This window comes from Carassius auratus, linkage group LG28B (assembly GCF_003368295.1).
Source record: "Carassius auratus strain Wakin linkage group LG28B, ASM336829v1, whole genome shotgun sequence".
Lineage (NCBI taxonomy): Eukaryota > Metazoa > Chordata > Actinopteri > Cypriniformes > Cyprinidae > Carassius > Carassius auratus.
In genome coordinates this window covers 7523846-7545184 of record NC_039293.1, presented here as the reverse complement: position 1 = coordinate 7545184, position 21339 = coordinate 7523846, and the positions used below count along the sequence as shown (strand labels likewise).

Here is a 21339-nt window from a genome sequence, read left to right as displayed (position 1 = left end):
TTGAGGTCAACACATATTCTAACGTCTCCGTTCCTTCTGGTGACTGCCATCATTGGGGCACAGCATGGAGCGGCCTCAGAAACATCTTCAATCACAGACAGTTTTTTCTTCTTTTTTTTTTTTACCTTCGTACGCATTGGGATTGGTACTTCTACCGAACTTGGATGACATTACTTCTAAACTTGTGGGGAAGACCATCTTTTCTAGCCTGGATGCTGTCAGCGGTTCCAGCCTTTCCCACAGCATCGAGGGAGTACGCTGCTTCATGGACAACATCTTGGTACACAGTCATACATGTGAAGATCATGACTAGACTTGATGAAGTCTGTGCATTTGTGGTCAGAAGGAACGTCTAGGTTATGAATATAACCCTCGTTCCCTGAAGGAGGGAACAGATATGTCAGATGAAGCTGACGAATGACACAGTGGTAACCCAGTGTTCAGTTTATTTTATCTGGTTGATCTATTTGGATATCCCTAGATTACAGTGCTGTGTATGATGCCATGCTTGAGCCTATCCTCATAACTAATACTCACCTGATCAGCCTGCTCTCAGCTTTCTCATTTACTGTGTTGTATTGATCCTGAATATGAAATGACAGACAGTTTGTTTTAATGTGAAGAGTGTCTTTGAGGACCTGTCACCAGCTCTGGCACAAGCCAAGAACCATCATAAATATGGTTTAATGAGGTTTATTTCATAATGTAGGTACAGGGAACAAAATCAGCGCTTACATACCACTGGCCCATGAACCACAGACATAACTGGACCATGCATGGATTATAATAAACATACAGTAAAGAACAGCCATCAGAGACCGTTTCTGAGGTTTCCATGAAAGCTAGGTGTATGTTCAGCTCAACACAGGGATGCAAAATGAAAAGAAAGAAATAACTTAGTCGTATCATGCTGTACACACATAGCTGTGCAAACTGCTCTGAGATTGATGCTAACACACACACTCCCTGATGAATCTTTGACTGAAACCATGGGAGATTTAAACAAGTAACTGTAATTTAATTACACATTATTTTAGTAACTTTGACAGATTATAGTTACAATTATTTTGGGTAACACTTTATTTTAAGGTGACCTTATTACATGTTACATGCATTTACGAATGTGAATTGTGAGTGACCCTAACCATATAGTATTGATACATGTGGTTCATTAATATTACTCAGTACTTCTCAAGAAGTGCATTAAACATGATATTACGTCAGGGTTTCCCAAACTGGGTTTGTGAAGGAACTGCAATCAAAATAAAAAGACATGATTTATTTGTTTATTTGTAATGTGACCATAACCAACACCAGAGAACCGATGAACATGCAGATGTGATGCAGTATTATTAAATTATGATAAAATCTCAGGGTACTTCAAATCAGCACATATTAGATGAGAGAAACGTGTGTGAGTTTGTGCCTTTTATTGTGTTTGAAAGAAAAGCCTGGTAAAGACACAGAAACACAGAGTTCATCAGTAGTTGAGTCAATACTGAAACACTTCTTCAGCCTGAACTGATTTAGTAGTGAATCTCCACACAACACCAGACTTTCTGAGCGAATGTGAACACAGGTTATTTTACACAGATCCAACAGATTCTCAGTCATTCACTGCCACTGTGTGAAGATCATGTGATCCATGAAACGGTAACTGTAGTCTGATAAATCACAAGTGTTTGATGTTTGTAGTCTGATCATCAGATCACACTTGTGTTTCATGTGTCTCACACAGTGTCAGTAAATGTGCTGATCCTTCTGTCAGAGGTTCCTCTCTAAACATCCTCCAGTGTGTCCCACTCGGACTGTGTAGATCAATATATGAGTGTGTACATCTCCCTCACACACACACACAGACACACACATAAATACTGTACAGAGAGTCAGGGCTATATCTACAGCAAAGCCAGCGTGCAGACACCAGAGTCAGGACACAAGCACAGAGCAGCCAGGATAAGGTGTGTGTGTGTGTGTGTGTGTGTGTGTGTGTGTGTGTGTGTGTGTGTGTGTGTGTGTGTGTGTGTGTGAGTGTGAGGGTGAGTGTGAGTGTGTGTGTGTGTGTGTGAGAGGAGGGTGTGCTCTGCTGTTCAACCAGTGTGTGGTCTGCAGCGCTCGAGTCCGACACACGTCACTGTGGAGAAACACACACTCAGTCAGTTCATATCAAAACAACTACACACACAAATCAAGAACTGCACACACTTCATGTGTCTGTGTATAGAGTATTAGAGAGTAGGAGAGAAAGGAGACAGCTGTTCATTGATTGGTCGGTGTTCAGTGAAGCACATGTGAGGAGTTAGGGATGAATTAGTGATTGGCTGTGTCTGAGAGAGATACTTGTGTGTGTGTGTGTGTGTGTGAAAGCTGAGACGGAGAGTATGTTTGTGCAGATCTGGTGTGTGCTGCTGCACCTGTCTGAAGGCCAGGCGTCTGAAGATCTTGCGCAGCTGGAAAGCGCTGGGTTTGTCTGTGTCTGTGAGCTGAAGGATCCTGGCGTCTGCGACGGCCGCTCTCAGACTGAGCATCTGCAGCATCTGAGCACCGAGAGCACGGCCGGCCGAGGGACGAGACGACACGCTGATGTAGGACTCGTCCTTCTGCTGCGCCTGGTAGCTCACTACACACACACACACACACACACACACACACACACACACACACACACACACACACACACACACATACACAGACGCTTCGTCAAGAGCCTTTCCTTCTGTTTCCAGCGCCCATATATCACACCCTTTCACTTCAGTCAGTAAATACATAAACACAAACAAGCTGTGGAGTTTACTGTCATTCTACATACAGTTACGTAAAAATAATAAAAAATATATATACAATTAAATATTGTAAAAAAAAAAAGTATTAAATTAGATGTAAATCATTTTATATTTAAGCAATTTGGGGGGGAGGTATTTTAAGACATTTATACATTTAAAAATAAATATTTTTTTAGATTTGACTTATTTTAACTTCTTGCTTCTGTAATCAGTCATATTATAGTAGAAAGAAATTATTGAACATCAATTAGAAATACTTTTCAAAATTCAAAAGAAAATAAATCTGTAAAATCAGCAGAGTTACGATTATGTAATCAATCCTCTTTTATAGTTTAGAGAAAGTAAAAATAAATATATATATATTGGGAAAACTTTGCAGGCACTCATCACCGATGATCATGTGACCCGGAGGAGAGCTCTGATTGGCCAGTGTGAGTGTGTGGGTGTGGCTCACCGGCGGCACTGAGGATGGTGTCTGTGGTGCTGCTGAGCTCCAGGAGGATTGTGGGATACTTCGGGTGGAGCAGGAAGAGCTTGCGGAGCACCGGCTCTGCCACCTGTGGGACACAAACACAGCCAATGAGACGCTGCTCTGAGTGCATGTGACAGTCATGTGATCTGCAGAGGGGCGTTGCCTTGGAGACGTTCTGCGGCTGCGCCAGCGGATCTCCCGCCCAGAAGAGGAACACCGATTGGCCGGACACCGTCAGGACCGACGAATCCTCCACCGCCAGACGAGGACACACAAACTCCGCCTCCCACAGGCTCCGCCCCCGCGCGCCATCCACAATCTTCACCTGCGGGTCATGATGAATGAGATGATGAGATGCCACGCCTGCCCAACCGCATAATGAGATGTAACATGCCACGCCCACCCAACCGCATGACATTATGAGATGCTACATACACCCAATCACATGAGATGCTAATAAGATACCACGCCCACTGAACCGCATAATGAGATAATAATGAGATGCCACGCCTGCCCAACCGCATAATGAGATGTAACATGCCACGCCCACCCAACCACATGACATGATGAGATGCTACATACACCCACCCAATCACATGAGATCCTAATAAGATACCACGCCCACTGAACCGCATAATGAGATAATAATGAGATGCCACGCCTGCCCAACCGCATAATGAGATACTGAGATGCCATACCCACCCAAACCGCAAAATAAAATAATAATGGGACGCCACACCCACTCAAACCGCATAATGAGATAATAATGAGATGCACACCTTCCTCACACCATTGGCCGACTGATGAATGAGCAGATCAGGAATGCCGTCGTCATTAAAGTGGCCCGCTGCGGGACGACTGCAAACACACAAACTCAAACTGAGTTTTCAATTCTTTACCTGCTCATGGGATTATTCTTGTTAAATAAATCAATAATAATAAAAAAAAAAAACTAAAACCATTAAAATAAAAATATATTTAAAATATAAAATCACTCTTATGTCAGTATTTAAAAAACATGCAAAGGGATTACTATATTTTTTTTATCAATTAAAATATAATGAAAACGAAATAAAAAAAAATTAAACAGCAAAAAAGTACAAAATAGAAACAGAAATAAAATTACTAAAGTTTCAACTAAAACTAAAATGGAAAGTGGAAAAGATACAAATTAAAACTGAATCAAATAAAAAAACTGGACAAAAAAATTGCTAAAGCTATAATATTTATAAAAATATAAAAATAAGCAAATACATACAAACAATTAAAATGTTTAACTAAAATTTAAATGTGATTAGAAAGGATAAAAAGTAATTCCAGTTTGAGCGCCTGCAGGTGTGGAGGTGCTGCTGTGCTGGAGTGTGTGTGTGTGTGTGTGTGTGAGTACACACGTGCGCAAGGAGGCGAGGCCGAGGCTCCAGACGGGCCGAGTGTCGCTGGCTCTCAGCACAGACAGACGTCTGCTGGAGTTACTCAGCACAATCCAGTCACTGCGACTGCAGTTCAGCGCTGACACTCCGTCCAGATTCCTGAGACGCTGACACGAGCCCACCACCAGAGAGAGCAGGAAGTCCACCTGCTCAGAGACACTGACACACAGAGAGTCAGACACACACACTTCAGTTCACTGCAGTGAACGAACAGGATCATATTGATCACAGGTGCAGTATGGAGTACCTCAAGGCTCAGTACTAGGACCCTTACTTTTCACGCTTTACATGTTAACCTTGGGAGATATCATAAGGAAACAATGTATTAGCTTTCACTGTTTACACTGATGATACTCAGCTCTATATTTCAAATTTGCTGAAAAACTACATTTGAATTTTGCACTTAAATATTATAATTATTTAAGTTATGTAAGAATTTAAAAGGTATAATTTTAGCTAGGGGAAAATGTTTATTAAAGCAAAAAAAAAAAAAAAAAAACTTGACTACTGATCATATTTACAAGTTGAACGCACATTGAAATTTGACATTCAAAATTTCCTTAAGCCCATAGATTCCTAATAGAGCCTAAGCCTAATAATATCAATGGTAACTTTGTTTAAATCAATACAGCATAATTGTTTTATGTAATGTAAAGTTATAGATATATTATTAAATATTATAGTACAATTATCAATTATCTCTATATAATGATTCAGTTTATGTCACATTCAAAAATTGAATAAAAACAAAAATACGATGCACATTCTTAAGTAATCATATTGTAGATGTAGAGTTAAAAAAAGCTGAATTTTATGTAGGAAAGTTAAATTGCCATCATGTTCCAACCAAAGTGACTTGAATGCACCTGACAACGTAATTATGATTTGTCAACTCATAAGTACGAATGTCCCAGGAGGACTTAAACGCAGCGTATCTGTGAAAAAGTTACTTCAACAAAACGGCATCATGTATGAATAGTTTAATATAAAGTGGTGAAAGCCAATATTTTGTCATTTAAAATCACGAGATGCAGTGGGATGGGCAATAAACCCGGTCATAAAGTCTCAAGGCATGTTTTTTTAAAGGTGAACTTACATTAATTTTACATGGCTTTCTAAACCTGTGGCTCTCTTGTGCGAAACGCAAGAGCAAAATATGTGTTCTGTGTGAACGGCTTGGTTTCAGTTTCACCTTAAACAAGATCTTCTCCCCATTGATGTTCTCTTTTTATTAATATTAATATACAAATAAAATGAATACCATATGAGCGGGTAAGGGGAATGTTTATAGTATCATAATAAACTGCAAATTAACTTTTCACAAAAACAAAGTGATGATAAAATGATAAATGCTACATTTCAGTCTTTAAAACATTGTTAAGAAAATATATGAGTCAGAAAATTAAATGTTATATTAATTTAAACAATTATTATTAATTAATTATTATATCAATTAAATAACAAATTAGGGGTATGCAATATTTATAAAAAAAACATTTATATCTATTCTGGGATTTTATCGATAACGATAATTAGATGATATTTAGAGTGTGTTATTGTGCTGGTACCATTAACGGCTGACTCCTGAATTTTTTTGGATATTCTTCATATTATTTGTGGTCAATTCACAGCAATAATAGAAATTAATAATTTCCATCACGTTTTATGGGCATTTTTACCTTTAAGCTATTTTATTCTAAAGGTATGCATGTTTTGAGTCAAATTCTTGTATTTGTGTTGTTACTAAGCAAATTAAATCAGCACCAACAGAACTGATCTTTGTTCTGCAGAGGAAACACAGAAGCTGCATTAGAAGTGTTCTTTACATGCATCTACACACTGTTTAATGCAGATCAGAGGGACATGAAACACTTTAACCTGCAGTTACAAATGCATGAATAATTGTTTGATATTTTAAACATAAAATATTGAAAAATGAAGTTTGAAATTATAAAAAAAGGTACCTTAAATGTGAAATTCAAACCACCGGTGGGCAGCATTAAGTCACTGTTAATTAGTGAGTCTGAACTGAATCATTTAAATGGTTAATTCATTCTGGAACAAAACTGTTCTGGCGCTCAGAGATGCACAACAGCGCTGTGGCTGTGGTCGAAACTATTCTTACTGGAGAACTAGAGCAAAAACAGGAAATATGGTGTCTAAAATGTAATTCTCTTAATATTAACTACTTGTTTATTCAACTGTTGTAGGTGTAGGAGTGTTTTGTGCTTGCTTTTCGCGATATACTCAAAATATCAAATCGCACATCAATAAATTACAATTCCTATAATACACTTCTTATCGATCCACCAGTTCACAATTAAAGCTCTGTGTGTTTTGTGTGATTTCCACATTGGTCTGAACTCTGATGAAATGCTATATGAAATGCTCATATAGTGTGTGTGTGTGTGTGTGTGTGTGTGTGCAGCACACCTGCTGATGTGAATGAGTGAAGACGAGTTGCTCTTCCTCAGACGCTCCCAGCTGGGCTCCTTCAGACGAACTCGAGACGCTGCCGTCTGACCCGTCGCTCTGCTGTAGATGAGGGAGAGAGAGACGGCCTCCACCGTTCCTGAACACATTTCATTATTTTATTTGGAATGACTGATTAAAACAACAGCATCCAAATATTCACAAACAGCCTATTATGTTTACATAGCCATTTCAGCCAGTGGTTTAAGGCCAGTGTGAAGTTCACAGCACTCCAGGGACATCCCGTCTTAATCCCAACTTCAAGTTTAACAGGTTTCGTTAGTTGATGTCCGCAAATCACTTGTAGAAATGAATTTTAATATACATTCTTGACTATATGTATGTACTGTTCCGGCAGTTTTATTTCCTCAAGGGATTGAAGCATTACACTATGTGGTAAAGAGCCAAATGCGTCTCGAAAATCGAGAAATACTGCATAGAAACGGGAGGATTGATGTTTAAAATCATCGATGGCAGTCTTCAAACAGAATACGTGCTCATTCATTCCCTGCCTCTCTATGTATGCTTTCTGTTTTGTTGACAATGTTCCTGATTCCACCAGCCAGGGTAAAATTGGGCATAAAACACACTTCATAAATACCTTGTATATAGTGGGGAGCAGAGATATATCTCGCCAGGTGGAGGGATCTTCTGGAATGTTATTCTTTTTGGGGATCCTATATATAATAGCTCCCTTCCAAGAATCTGGAACTTTCCGGTTAATTAAACAGACATTAACAATCTGAGTTAATGTCATTGTTGAAAATTGTTTTGTTGCCTTGAGCACTTCATAAGTCACACCGTCTGCACCACATGCTTTGTTGTTCGAGAGACTCCACAGCACGCTTGAGATCTCCTCTGCGGTGAAGTAACGGGGGCATATTTCGGGTCCTCCAGGTCGAGAGCGCCGCACCACGGAGGACTGCCCATCTGTTGGTATAACTGTGCTGGTTGGCATTTCGCAGCATAATACTCATAAACTTTATTAATATCATTTATCGCAGGAGGGGGGTCTGGGTAAGTGCTTTTGTTTAGAATTATATCTATTGCCTTACTCCTACGGTGTTCCCAAAGATAGGCTAGTTCGTTTCCGCTTACCACTCTGGGTTCTCTCATACTGTTGGAGTTTGTGGCTTTGTTGAGCGCCGGCTGGATGGTGTCCCGTACGAAGCGCAGCTGCTGATTTATCCATTCACTGAGCGTCTCTGAGTCGGGTCGGGTGAGAGTGCTTTACAGAGGGGGAATTTCAGGATTCTTACAGTGTATTTTCGCAAAGGTATTCCTAACGGTCTCCCATCTCTGTGAGTTGCTGTATAAGATCCATTTCTGTAGTATACTCCACATAAGATGGTTATAAGTTTAGTCCAGTAACGCGGGTTAGTTCCGGTGAATTGTATTGTTTGTTTGTGATTAATTAGTTTAACATCCAGGGTTTTCCTGAACTCTCTCTCCTGTGCCTGAAAGCACATCCACTCTTGGTCAGAAAGTGGGCGATTGTACTGTTCGAAGTTTGCCCAGGTGGCATACAAATGTTTACTTTCAGGACAAACATTTGTCGGGTCATGGATTCGCAATCCGATGTTTTGGATTTTACCGCTTTTTAAAGCAGCTTTATATGTAAACTTCAAGGTTGAAACCAAGCACATTGTAAGTAGTCCTGATAATAACATAACTGGCTCTTTTCTGTGTTTTCGCCGGCAGCTACGACGGGTGTAGATGTTAAATTTTTAGTGCAGCGGAGCCGCGTGTGAACCTGTTGCCGCCATGACACACACACACATTTAAATACACACACTGTAACACACACACACTGTAACACACACACACACACTCACCCAGTCCGAACAGCACGTAGTAGGCTCCCGCTTGAGTCTCGTGCAGCATCGGACCAATCAGCTTCCCCTGAGCTGTAAGGTTAAAGTTCACCGGCCGGCCAATCAGAGCACCCGAGCGTCCAGAGATCAGGACCAGAGCCAGATCAGACACCTGAGCACAGACGCAGATCATCAGCAAGTGTGTGTGTGTTTACATGTGTGTGTGTGTGTTTGTGAGAGTGAGTGTGTGCGTGTATATGTGTGAAAGTGTGTGTGAATTTAAGGATTTTAAGGTCTCGAGGAAGAGTTGATTACTTGTCCTATGTTCTGAAGCCCTGAAGACAATAACTTCGGTTTTATCTGTATTCGAGAAAATATATTTTTTGGAGAGCCATGATTTGATATCATCAAGACATGTACTCTTTGCAGATAGAGTATCAATGGCAGACATTGTATTCTTAGCCAAAGGCAAGTAAATTTGCATATCATCATAACAGTGAAAACAAGGAAGGTAAAGAAAGAAGAAAGAAGGACCTAAGACAGAACCCTGAGGAACCCCATAGCTTAAGTTGCCAGAGGACAAGATAACACTTCTGATTTTACAGAGAATCTCCTATTTAAAAAACAAAACATTTAAACCAATTTAAGACACCCCCCACATGACAAGTCCAGCTTAACCAGAATAACAGAATTACCAGAATCAGTAGTCATTAAAATATAATTTAAAACTCTCATGGGGACAGTAACTGTGCAGTGGAGTGATTTGAACACCAATTTAAATATATAAAAAATTGATTATTAGTTAGGGTTAGGGCTAGGTAAACCTAAAGATTGAAGCTGTAGGAGCAAAATTTTGACATTACTTTAGAGATAAACAGTTAAGGTGTATATTGAAAATCTGTATAATTAGTGTGTGTTTGAGTGTGTGTGTGTGTGTGTGTGTGTGTGTGTGTGTGTGTGTGTGTGTGTGTGTGTGTGTGTGTGTGCTGCGGTGGTCACCTTGTCCTCCGGCAGTGTTGCGATCAGCAGGTCTGGAAAGGCATCTCCCTGTAGATCCGGCAGCAGAACAGCGTGAGACTCCACATCTCCTACAGCCGTCGTCCACAACGTCCATCCTGAAACACAGCAGCCGTCAGCACACACACATACACTCGTGCGTTCAGCTGAGTGAGTGTGTGAGCGTGTGAGAGACCTGTGGAGGCGTTGATGGTGATCATGTGGCCCGAGCTGATTAGGACGCAGGCAGACGAGTGCAGTGGATCTGAACTTCCTGTCTGGAGTCCACACTGAACAGAGATCAACGGCTCTCTGAGCGACTTCCTCCAGAGCAGCTGGCCCCCGACGCCGCTGAGAGCCCACACGCTGTACTCTAAACACACACACACACACACACACACACAGATTAAACACACACACACAGAACCAAAACTCTCCTGATGAACTACTGCAGTGCAAAAAGAGGACCAATGCAGTCATTGTTACAATTACCACTGTAGTTATTTTTACAGTTAGTTATAAATAAAGTTAATGTTACAGCTATCGTTATTTATTGTTACGGTTACTGTTATTGTCAGTTATAGCCATTGTTAGTTATCTTTCTAGTTATTGTTACAGTTATCACTATTGCTACAGATATAGTTATTGTTTCAATTACTGTTATTTAATATTCTAGTTACTGTTACAGTTATCGTTACAGATATAGTTACTGGTATTGTTATAGTTATTGTTATTTATCAATAGTTATTTCTACAGTTGTATTTACAGATATAGTTACAGTTACTGGTATTGTTACAGTTATAGTTATTTATCAACAGCTATTGTAACAGTTATAATTCTTTCTTGTTACAGTTTCTATTATTGTTACATTTGTAGTTACCGTTACGGTTATTCAGTTATTGATACAGTTATCATTATTGATATCATTATATCCATTGTTAGTTATTTTTTTTATTTTTTTTATCATTACTGTTACAGTTATTTTCAGTTATTGATACAGTTATAGCTAGTTATCGTTAGTTATCATTTAAGTGATTGTTACAGGTTTTGTTAGTTATCATTCCAGTTCCAGTTACTTATTTTTTGTGGCAGTTATCTTCACAGTTATCATTATGGTTCTTGTTACGGTTATCATTATAGTTGTTACAGTTAACACTCCGGTTATCGTTACAGTTGTTGTTATAGTCTTAATTGAACGGGTTGCAGTCGTATTAATTCTTACACTGGATTGAACAGTTTTTGCATGTGCTCACCTTTGCTCTGTGCGTTCATTGGCTGGCTGTCGTTGGAGATGTTCGTAACGGCAATCAAAACGTCGTCCAGTCCGTCCCCATCCACATCCCACAATGCAATGGGAGGTGATGTCACACCTGCGAGGAAGAGCAGATGTTGGCGCTGCAGGTGTATGTCAGGGGTTATGCGGTGGAGCGTCACTCACCGGCTGTGTCTCCGAGCTCTCTCTCCCACTGCGTCTGGAGCGGCGCCCCCTGTGGGCAGGGGATGAGAAACGCACACAGCAGCACCAGCAGAGCGGCGCAGGACAGCGGCAGCAGGAACGCTGCGGATCTCATCGCCCCTCGCACCCGCGCCGCCTTCTCCTCCGCAGCTCCGCCCTGACTCCGCCCAGGCCCCACGTCATGCCCCGCCCCCTCCCTCAGCTCCTCCTCCTCATCCAACTCCTGCTCGCCCCTCAGATCAGCCACCGCCGGGTTCAGACCGTTACGAGGATAATTCAGAACCAGATCATCGTCCTCCGTCTCATCCTCGCTGTCAGCCTGTGTCAGCGGGTCATACTCGCCCAGATCCGGGCCCTTCTTACCTACACACACACACAAACACACACAAACACGACAGCATCTCATGATCACTGTGCAGGTGAAGTTACTTATTGTTCGTTATCAATACAGTTTATGTTACAGTTTACTAAAGAAGATAATGCAATTCAAAGTGCTTCACAGACTCAATCATTCGAAAGTTTAACCCTTTGATGCACAACGTGGGTCTGAAGTGACCCAACTGAATTTATTTCTTCTATGTATTTGCTAGAAATCATTCAGAATTCCAGGAATTACTCAATCAACTTGTTTTTGATAATTTGTTCATTTCCTGTGTTATCTCAGTTATGGAGAAGTGTTTTTCTGCTGAATCTCTGAAAGAAATGCCTTTTATAATTTATTGTTAAGTAGTTCATTGATTAAGACTAATTTTTTATTAAATGAAAACCTTTTTTAAAATCAGACAAATATTGTAATGATCCCACCCCATAGACAATTCATTTGCTCCATCACTAATGTTTTAGTCTGTTTTCACCAGTTTGAGGGTGTTTTCGGGGCAGATCCTGGCTCTGCTCGGCATCTCACTAAGTAGGTGAGTCACCTCGCAGACGGACCTATGCCCTTTCAAAAATTCTTCTCGCGAATTTGAGCGAGGACACGGGCGTCACCCCGCGTCGTTATTTTCCTTACTCATCAGTTTAAGGCATGAGGTGGTGTTTCCCGCGCTCACGCTCCTGTTCCCGCGCGCACTGCTGCTCGACGACGGTGAGGAGCGAGTGATAAACACACAGTGATCCCGGGCCACCAATGACACACACACTCCACCACACACACACACTTGCTTTACAGACATGATGGAACCAAAATGATACAGCAGTTAATATAAATGTAACTGAACAAAAAATTAAAGCACAAGTAGTGAACCGTTTGCACTTGTTTCTAAGTCTTGCTGCTTTAATGAACTGTACCTGCACATCATTGAGCAGCAGACAGCACACCCCGATGCTTTTCTCATCACTGCTTGGGATTTCAATCACATTAACTTTCCAACACGGGGTAATAACATTTTGGACTTTGTTTACACCAAAAATCACGATTTGTGCATGCATGATTTCTAAATCACTTTACAGCACGATTTTCGCGGCCCCAACCTCCCGCAGTATGCTATCCGATCCAATCAGAATGCAAAGAGAGAACAGAACAGACCGGGCATATGTCTGACTCCAGATTTAAAACACTGTCTGTGATGCGGCTTTTGTCCGAGCCCATGTTAACGGATCAGAGCGTTCAAAGAAATCACGGTAGGTTTTTTGTCCATATTGCACAGCCCTATGTAGCAGTCACAAAAACCATCACTGTCCAGGCCAACCAGAAGTGCCAACCGGTGTGTTTCTGGTTTCTGTGCGCACAGAGAGCAGTGTTTCAGACGATGTGCGTACACAGAACTGATTCCTCTTTCACGTATCCTTGCTTCTGAATGAACACATACACACAAAATCATCTCTAAATAACGGTCTCTGCAAGTTTTCTCATAAACACAGTCAGTTATGTCTTGAGTACTGCCAAAGTCACGTGATTTCAGTTACGTCACAACTGCTTCAAAACTGATCTCTGACCAGTTTCATAATTTGAATAAGATACTTGTGCAATGTTTTAGCCTAAATTTTTGTTACATTTGTATTTATACACTCAGCAGGCATAACCAGCGTTTGGTGTTTCAAATTACTGAGTGGTTTTATATAATCAATTCAAAGCATTGATAAGATTCAATCACTAATGTTTTAGTCTGTTTTCACCAGTTTGAGGGTGTTTTCGGGGCAGATCCTGGCTCTGCTCGGCATCTCACTAAGTAGGTGAGTCACCTCGCAGACGGACCTATGCCCTTTCAAAAATTCTTCTCGCGAGTTTGAGCGAGGACACGGGCGTCACCCCGCGTCGTTATCTTCCTTACTCATCAGTTTAAGGCATGAGGTGGTGTTTCCCGCGCTCACGCTCCTGTTCCCGCGCGCACTGCTGCTCGACGACGGTGAGGAGCGAGTGATAAACACACAGTGATCCCGGGCCACCAATGACACACACACTCCACCACACACAAACACTTGCTTTACAGACATGAAGGAACCAAAATGATACAGCAGTTAATATAAATTTAACTGAACAAAATTAAAGCAAAAGTAGTGAACCGTTTGCACTTGTTTCTAAGACTTGCTGCTTTAATGAACTGTACCTGCACATCATTGAGCAGCAGACAGCACACCCCGATGCTTTTCTCATCACTGCTGGGAATTTCAACCACAGACTTAAAGGGGGGGTGAAATGCTCGTTTTCACTCAATATCCTGTTAATCTTGAGTACCTATAGAGTAGTACTGCACCCTTCATAACTCCAAAAAGTCTTTAGTTTTATTATATTTATAAGAGAAAGATAGTCTGTACCGATTTTTCCCGGAAAAACACGAGCGGCTGGAGGCGTGACGTGTGGGCGGAGCTAAAGAATCACGAGCGCCAGTAGGCTTTTGCATTGAGAGCGTTTGGAAGCTATGACATTATCGTGAGGAAAAAACCATCATCCAAAACAAACCAAGGCTTACAGTCAGATTCAGCCGTTTATTATGATCCAGAATCAGATCCCGAGGCTGAAACTGAACGAGAGCAGCAGCAGCAAGGACTCGCTCCGAGCGGGGCTCAAACCCGGGTCTCCGGCATGGGAGGGGACGCACTAACAAGGAGGCAGAGATATTTGAAGCAGTTTTACTCACCGCCTGCGGTTCCAACACACGATAGTGACCCTTTTTCCTTGGGATTGCATCATCCTTAAGAAATAAACGATGTGCAAATCCGTCGTCAAACTGGGCCTTGTTTGTAAAACAAGCATCTTCGAAATGCAGGGAACAAACACAAACACTTGCACAACTCCGTTGATGCTCTGTAAAAATAAACTCCATCCACTGGTCCCTTAATGCTGTTTCTCTTTTGGTAATCTGTGCAGGGTTGTCTTGCCCTGGCAACCAAAAACACACTTCTTTTGTGACATTTCACGACGCTCTCGCTCTGATCAGTGAAGTCTGTTGTGCTCTCAGTGCTCTGCTATACGGGAGCGCGCTCTTCCGGCAGAAGTGCCTCAGGACACATATAAGGAAATTCAGCTCCATCTAACGTCACACAGAGCCATACTCGAAAAACACTTTCCCAAACTTGTGACAAACCGGAAGGAGTATATTGGGAACAAAACGTTCCCAAAACTTCAAACGTACAGCTTAATTTTTGAAACTTTGTCCATGTTTAGCATGGGAATCCAACTCTTTAAACAGTGTCAAAAACTCAGTATGCATGAAATAGCATTTCACCCCCCCTTTAAATGTTCACGCAGACTTAAAGAATCAACAACTCATTCACAAACTGGTCCAGCTGGGGCTCAACACTTCGCTGTGCAACTGGCTGTTGGACTTTCTGACTGGAAGACCTCAGGCAGTATGAGTCGGCAGCAGCACATCCAGCACCATCACACTGAACACTGGGGCTGAACATGGGGTATCGCATCATACGTTTATTGAATCGTTACATCCAGATATGCTTCTAGTATTTGCTGATCATGATGATTTGTCCACAGTGGAGTTCAGGCTGTCTTTTTTTGTTCTGATCAGTTACATTTATTCTGGGCTACCAAACCTGAAGAATGCTGCCGAGGGCTACCAGGGATTTGACATTGTGTGAGCTCTGCCCAGACAGCAAGCAGTTTCAGCCCAGGTCTGGCCCACATGGATTTCATACGGGCCAGATGTGGGCCGGATCAGGGCCAACACTATGTTGCTGTCTAGGTGTACACGTTACATTTACTGTTACAGTAACAGTTGTTGTTATCATTTCAGTTACTGTTACAGTCATCAATATAGTTACCGTTACTTATTTGTTTGTTGCAGTTATCTTCAAAGTCAGCATTACAATTACCTTTTTTAAATGTTTGTAAATGAATAACTAAATAAAAACACCCCCTCAACCGAAAACACGTGGTCACGTGACTCCTCCGTTGACCATATGGTACTGTATTGTTTCTCCATTCATTGATGTATCATGGTATTCTCGCGCTGTTTAACGCACAGAACAGCAGCATTGATTGATGATTATTCGCTGCTGAATATAACGCGGCATTATTATATGTCGTGATGTGCATCAGAAGATGATGTTGTATAATCGAGTGGCTGTTATATATGCAGCGCGCATCTGGACGTCTGGCTCTCGTGCAGACGCGTTCAACTATCAACGCTCGAGTTAATATCTGATGATCAGGATCAATCGCTCTGATCGTGCAGAATGTAAACGCGTTGCAGCGATATAACGGGACGAAGCCGCGTCTGATCATCGCATCAGTGACGTCACGGAGCAGAACACAGCAGCGCCGCGTGCGAGCTGCTATCAATCGATTACTTGATTGTTTATTCTCTATTAGTGAGTGACTCACCTGGTAATTTCAGAGCACGGGACAGAGACGCAGCCATTCCGCGCGATGTTATCAGCGACGCGCCTTCTGTTGCTGCTGCCGCTACAGCGCTGGAGAGATGCATCATGGGAAGTGTAGTCTTCTCCGATGACGCCAGAGTGAATCAAATACTGTGAACTTTTGATGTGATATTTCGATAGGTAAATTCACAAAACACCCTTGCTTTCATCTACACTACCAGTCAAACGCTTTTGAAAAGTAAGATTTGTGATATTTAAATAAGTCTTTCTGCTCTTCTGCATTTATTTTATCCAAAGTACATTATTATTATGTTGAAAAACAGCTGAGTGGTATTACATTTTAACAAGTCATTTGTTTAATCAGCAGGATGAGTAGTCTCTTACTGGCCTGTTTAGACAATCTGGCCTTTAAACACTCAAAACTAGCCCTGCAAATTAACATTAACATACATAAAAAATTATGCATCGAAATAATGCATTTGCTCCTTCACTAGGGTTTTGCTCTTTTTCACCAGTTTGAGGGTGTTTTCGGGGCAGATCCTGGCTCTGCTCGGCATCTCACTAAGTAGGTGAGTCACCTCGCAGACGGACCTGTGCCCTTTCAAAAATTCATCTCGCGAGTTTGAGCGAGGACACGGGCGTCACCCCGCGTCGTTATTTTCCTTACTCATCAGTTTAAGGCATGAGATGCCGTTTCCCGCGCTCACGCTCCTGTTCCCGCGCGCACTGCTGCTCGACGACGGTGAGGAGCGAGTGATAAACACACAGTGATCCCGGGCCACCAATGACACACAAACACACACCCTGTCTCACACACACACACACACACACAAGTGAACTTCATAGTGTACAGAGCGAGAAAAGGAGTAGTTTGTGGCTCGAGCGCTGTGTTTGGCGTGCGCCGTGACGTCACCGCGTCTCGGTTTTTTGTGGAGGCGGAGCTTTGCGTCTGTATTTGGGTGGGTGACGTGACATGGCAGTTTTGCTGTCTTCAGTGTCAAACATGTATGAATACAAAATATATTTGCCAAAAACCTTCTCAATATTGGGCAGAACATTATGCTTTATGTGAAAATATTCAACATTAAAACAGTTCATAACTAATTTTTTCAGAATTTTCAACCAAACATAACAAAACTCATATGGTGAGAACTTGAATAAAAAAATAAAATAAAAAAAAATGCAAAATTTCTCAAAAAAATACAGAAAAATAATACAGATGTCTATTTGTGAGCCTACTCTTTTCAAAGTCCAAGCATAATGTTTTGAGTCAGTTCTTATCAAAAAGATTTTGTCACACAAATCAAAATCATATGGTGTGACACTATTTTGGGATATTTGAACGGGCAACTGTTTTGACACCCTTGGGAAGGAGAGGACCTTCTTCAGCAATGTTGTACAGAACTAGCAGTGTATTTCTACTGTTCAACCTGAGGTGAGTCATCATTTTTATTTTTACAATAAATCAGATCTTGTTGGCACTCTGACAAAAGTCCCACTTCCAGATGTCTTTTGGTGTGACACATTTTTTTATAAAAATGCAAAAGAAATGTTATTATTTTGTCATAATTATATGTAAATCTATGCTGCTTTGTTATAGCTAGCATGTTGTTAGTATGCTAATGTGTAGCTACAAGACTCAAGGTTGTGCTAAGTGCAGTAAACATGTCTCGTAAACATGACATGTCTGCCTGTCACGCCATATGATCTGAATTGTAATTCCCTGCATATATAACAATAAATAACAAAGTCCAATGTATGTTTTGTCCTTTTAAACATTTATTTGGGTCAAACATCACATAAAAGCTGTAATTATCCACCATCGATTGTGTTTAGTTTAGTTTAGTTTTATTCGGTGATACAGATTTCTAGTTCATCAGACAGACACCGCAGATCCCTTCACAGAAACCTTAGAATGCTGTTTAAGTCTAAACAATGTTGTCTTCATCTCAAACCATACATTTCCTTTTCTTTTGTCAACTTGAGGCAGATATTGATGACAAGTGCAGAGAGGACAAAGAGATACAGGGAGAGAGTGAATTCAGACCCTGCAAAGAGAGAGGAGTTGCTGAGGAAAAGAAAAGAAAAGTAAACAACAACTGTCTGTTTCCAGGCAGATTTCTTGAAGCCTGGCAATACATGATAGCTAAAATATCATCACTGTAGGCAGTGCAACTAAGAGGAACGCAGTTAGGAAATGAAGAGAATAAACAATGTTGAACAGCTGTTAAAACGTTCACACCATTCTGTTAACAGATATCAAGAAAAGAAACAGAAAGGGGAGATGCCTAGATTTAGGATCCAGACTCTGCCACCGTCAAGAAGAGAGAAGCTGAGGGAGATATGGAGAAATTCTCAAACAAAAGATAGAGGCAAAAGAAGAAATTTAAATGCATTACTCAACATGACTCCCCCAGATATGAAGGAGACATCCAGGTAGATCCAGGTGAAGTCCCAGGTCTACGTCACCAGCACCAGCCCACACACTGAAAAGATAAAGAAGCTGAATAAATCATTAAGGAGACTGAAGGATCAGAACAAAAGGCTTCAGAGAAAAGTCAGCAAAGAAAAGAAGAGGGCTGAGAAATATAGGAAACAAAGTGTGAGGCAAAACGTAACAAAACTAACAGTCAGAGAAAAATCCAACTTGCCAGCCAGGAAAAAGTAAAAAAATGAGAAAAAGGCTCAGGTGGAATCCTTCCTGCTGTTAGATGAAAATAGCACTGTGCTTCCTGGGAAGAAGGACACAGTAGGCAGGAAAGAGAAAAGACAAAGACGAGTGCTGACTTCCTCACTAAAGGACCTTCATAAGACCTACATGCAAAAATGTGAAAACAGACAGTTCATAAGGTATAAACCTTTTAATGTCACAGAGGCTAGATCCAGCGACCGCAACACATGTGCCTGCTGGGAACATGCCAACATCTCGCTCCTAAGTGATGCTCTTTCAAGCAGAGGCTTGATCACGACAAGAACAAGAACTGGGTGAAGAAAAAGAAGAGGGGGACAGTGCTATGCCACCATTTCCCAGTCCTTGCCTCATGAGCGTGCCGTGTGGGCACACATCAAGCCAGTTATTGATGATTTCCGAAGAAGACATGAAAATGCAATCGACACCCTGCATGTCCTCAGTGTGTCAACCCAGTCCCGGAATCGATCAAACTGCTTCCTCATGAGCAGCATTCCCTATGCATGGGGATTCAAGAGGGTCACCTGGAACTTTTCAGAGCGTTCCCATGGGAAGGGAGTGCTGAAGCGTAAGGCAGACATGTATGTCCTCGGAGGCAGTGACCTACAAACACCAAGGGATCTGTATGAGTAGTTACAAAAGTCCTCTGAAAATGTCACCATCATGTGGATTGAAGAAGAGCAGATCTGCACCGTGGATGAAATGCTGCCTCCGTCAGTGCGTCCAGTGACTGGAATCAGCAGTACACACCAAGTTCTGTCTTTTGCTCCAGGAAAGATCTTAGCTGTTTCTGCCAGAATCCAGGGATGTGCACCTGTCACAAGCTGCACCAACCTGAGTTTGACCATGTTTTCCCTGATGAGGTGCCAGGTGACAAGACAAGTGATGAGTAAGTATTATGAGTTTCCATTCAATTATTTACATTTTACAATAATAAATACATACATGATTTTCTTCCTTTGACTGTGAAGCGGTGGCCCATCTGCTGAAGTGTCCTCTGTCCAACCTAGCTGGCCCACTGCAGATTCCCGAGCCCAGTGAGTATAACATATTGAGCTAACTTTAGGACATGCTGGTGATAACATTTCACTGCAAACAAACATTTCCCTGACATATAAACCTCTTTCTTTGACTTAAGTGATGGTGATGCCTTCTTCTCCATCCAGCTTGCCCACTAGAGAGCCCCAAGCCCAGTCAGTATAAACCCTACATATTTGTAAATTGGGCAAACCCAATTTGATGGAGTAGAAGCTAGTTATTGCAATCCCTGCAGACAGTCGTGTCACTAACATATAAATCTGTCCTTCTGAAGCTCTTCTACTCAGGTGCTGTATGCAGGTGCCCAATCAAGTGCATCAAGTGAAGAGGCCCAAGCTGAGGATTCAGACACCATTTCCTGAAGGATACACGCAAGGACAGTTTGTCTTAATTAAGTATGAGGGAAAACCATACGTGCGACAAATTGTTGCCATAAGTATGGAGGGACTGCAGATGAACTGCATGAAACAACGTGGAGACAAAAATGGTTTTGTCTGGCCAAATAGGCGAGACTGCATTTATTATCAAGATCAGGAAGTTGTTTGTGGCTTATCACAACCTCAGCAAGGCAGTCGGTATGCTACTCTCTCCAAATATGACTGGCTTATGTACAATGGAGTCTAGATGAACTGATTTATTTGTGGATCCACTCAGCTACGCTGTATGTTCACAGTTCATATGATATAAAAAAATTGGTTGTTTTACTTATATTAATACATATTGCAGACCAGTTTGGAATTGAAATGAAATTTGATAAACAAAGCTATGTTCATATGGTTCATAAAATATTAAAAAAAAAATTGTTTTATTGTTAAATATCAAATAAATCAATAAAATTTGAATATTGCCTTGCAGCATTTAAGAGTGGTTAAATATTTCCTGCCATATGAGTGATCAGTACTCACCAATAAATAGGATAATACATGGTTTGCATTGACACATGCCGACATTATCAAATTGTGAAAATAACATACCTTTATTAATGATAAAACCTGAAAATGTTCATGGAATACATAGAAAATAGTATCAGAATAATTAAATTGATAATTGAAAATTTTGAAACAACATATGTTTCTATAAAGATAAGAGTTAGTAGAACAAAAGTCAACCATTTTTATGCCTGTTATTTGAAATTTCTGAAAAAAACACTTTTTTTATGGTACATATGTCACTGACCCATTTACAAATTATTAATTATTCATTATATTATCTTCTCAAGTTTATAGAAACGATATGATTTTTTTTTTAATGGAAGATGTACGTAATCCTGTTGTTCTGAATGAAATTGTCATTTTGAGCAAGTGTTATATTGATAAATGTAAGTGTAATCCACATCACTGTTTAGCTGTTACACATTCAGATATGTTTTCAAGAAAATAAAGTAAAACCTGAGGAAAATACTGCAGAACATGT

General features: G+C 41.0%; 2 protein-coding genes and 3 non-coding genes across 8 annotated transcripts; 1 reads left to right on the top strand and 4 right to left on the bottom strand.

Annotated features, from left to right (window-relative positions):
* Positions 1–1003: 1003 nt before the first annotated feature.
* fam234b (family with sequence similarity 234 member B) lies at positions 1004–16443 on the bottom strand. Of its 2 annotated transcripts, XM_026239749.1 has the most exons (13): positions 16201–16443; positions 11406–11786; positions 11221–11337; positions 10164–10340; positions 9971–10086; positions 8993–9143; positions 7119–7257; positions 4647–4844; positions 4035–4113; positions 3419–3580; positions 3238–3340; positions 2415–2620; positions 1004–2134 (listed from the first exon to the last, which is right to left on the bottom strand). In XM_026239749.1, the coding sequence occupies exons 1-13, from the start codon at positions 16304–16306 to the stop codon at positions 2132–2134; spliced, it is 1938 nt and encodes a 645-aa protein (XP_026095534.1). In that variant the 5' UTR covers positions 16307–16443; the 3' UTR covers positions 1004–2131. The 2 variants fall into 2 exon arrangements, with proteins under 2 accessions (XP_026095534.1, XP_026095533.1); XM_026239748.1 differs by having other exon boundaries at positions 3238–3580.
* On the bottom strand, positions 12296–12449 carry LOC113067900 (U12 minor spliceosomal RNA). Its single transcript, XR_003279455.1, has one exon. It is a non-coding gene; the product is annotated as a U12 minor spliceosomal RNA (small nuclear RNA).
* Positions 13557–13710, bottom strand: LOC113067903 (U12 minor spliceosomal RNA). Its single transcript, XR_003279458.1, has one exon. It is a non-coding gene; the product is annotated as a U12 minor spliceosomal RNA (small nuclear RNA).
* Positions 16444–16729: 286 nt separating the features above from the next.
* Positions 16730–16883, bottom strand: LOC113067899 (U12 minor spliceosomal RNA). The gene has a single exon (XR_003279454.1). It is a non-coding gene; the product is annotated as a U12 minor spliceosomal RNA (small nuclear RNA).
* A 96-nt stretch (positions 16884–16979) lies between these two features.
* On the top strand, positions 16980–21181 carry LOC113067463 (uncharacterized). 3 transcript variants are annotated; one of them, XM_026239886.1, is made up of 5 exons: positions 16980–18287; positions 18456–19777; positions 19860–19925; positions 20027–20081; positions 20201–21181. In XM_026239886.1, exons 2-5 carry the CDS (start codon positions 19552–19554, stop codon positions 20286–20288), a joined length of 435 nt encoding a protein of 144 aa, XP_026095671.1. In that variant the 5' UTR covers positions 16980–18287; positions 18456–19551; the 3' UTR covers positions 20289–21181. The 3 variants fall into 3 exon arrangements, with proteins under 3 accessions (XP_026095671.1, XP_026095670.1, XP_026095669.1); XM_026239885.1 differs by lacking the exon at positions 20027–20081 and having other exon boundaries at positions 16980–17634; XM_026239884.1 differs by lacking the exon at positions 20027–20081.
* The last annotated feature ends 158 nt before the right edge of the window (positions 21182–21339 follow it).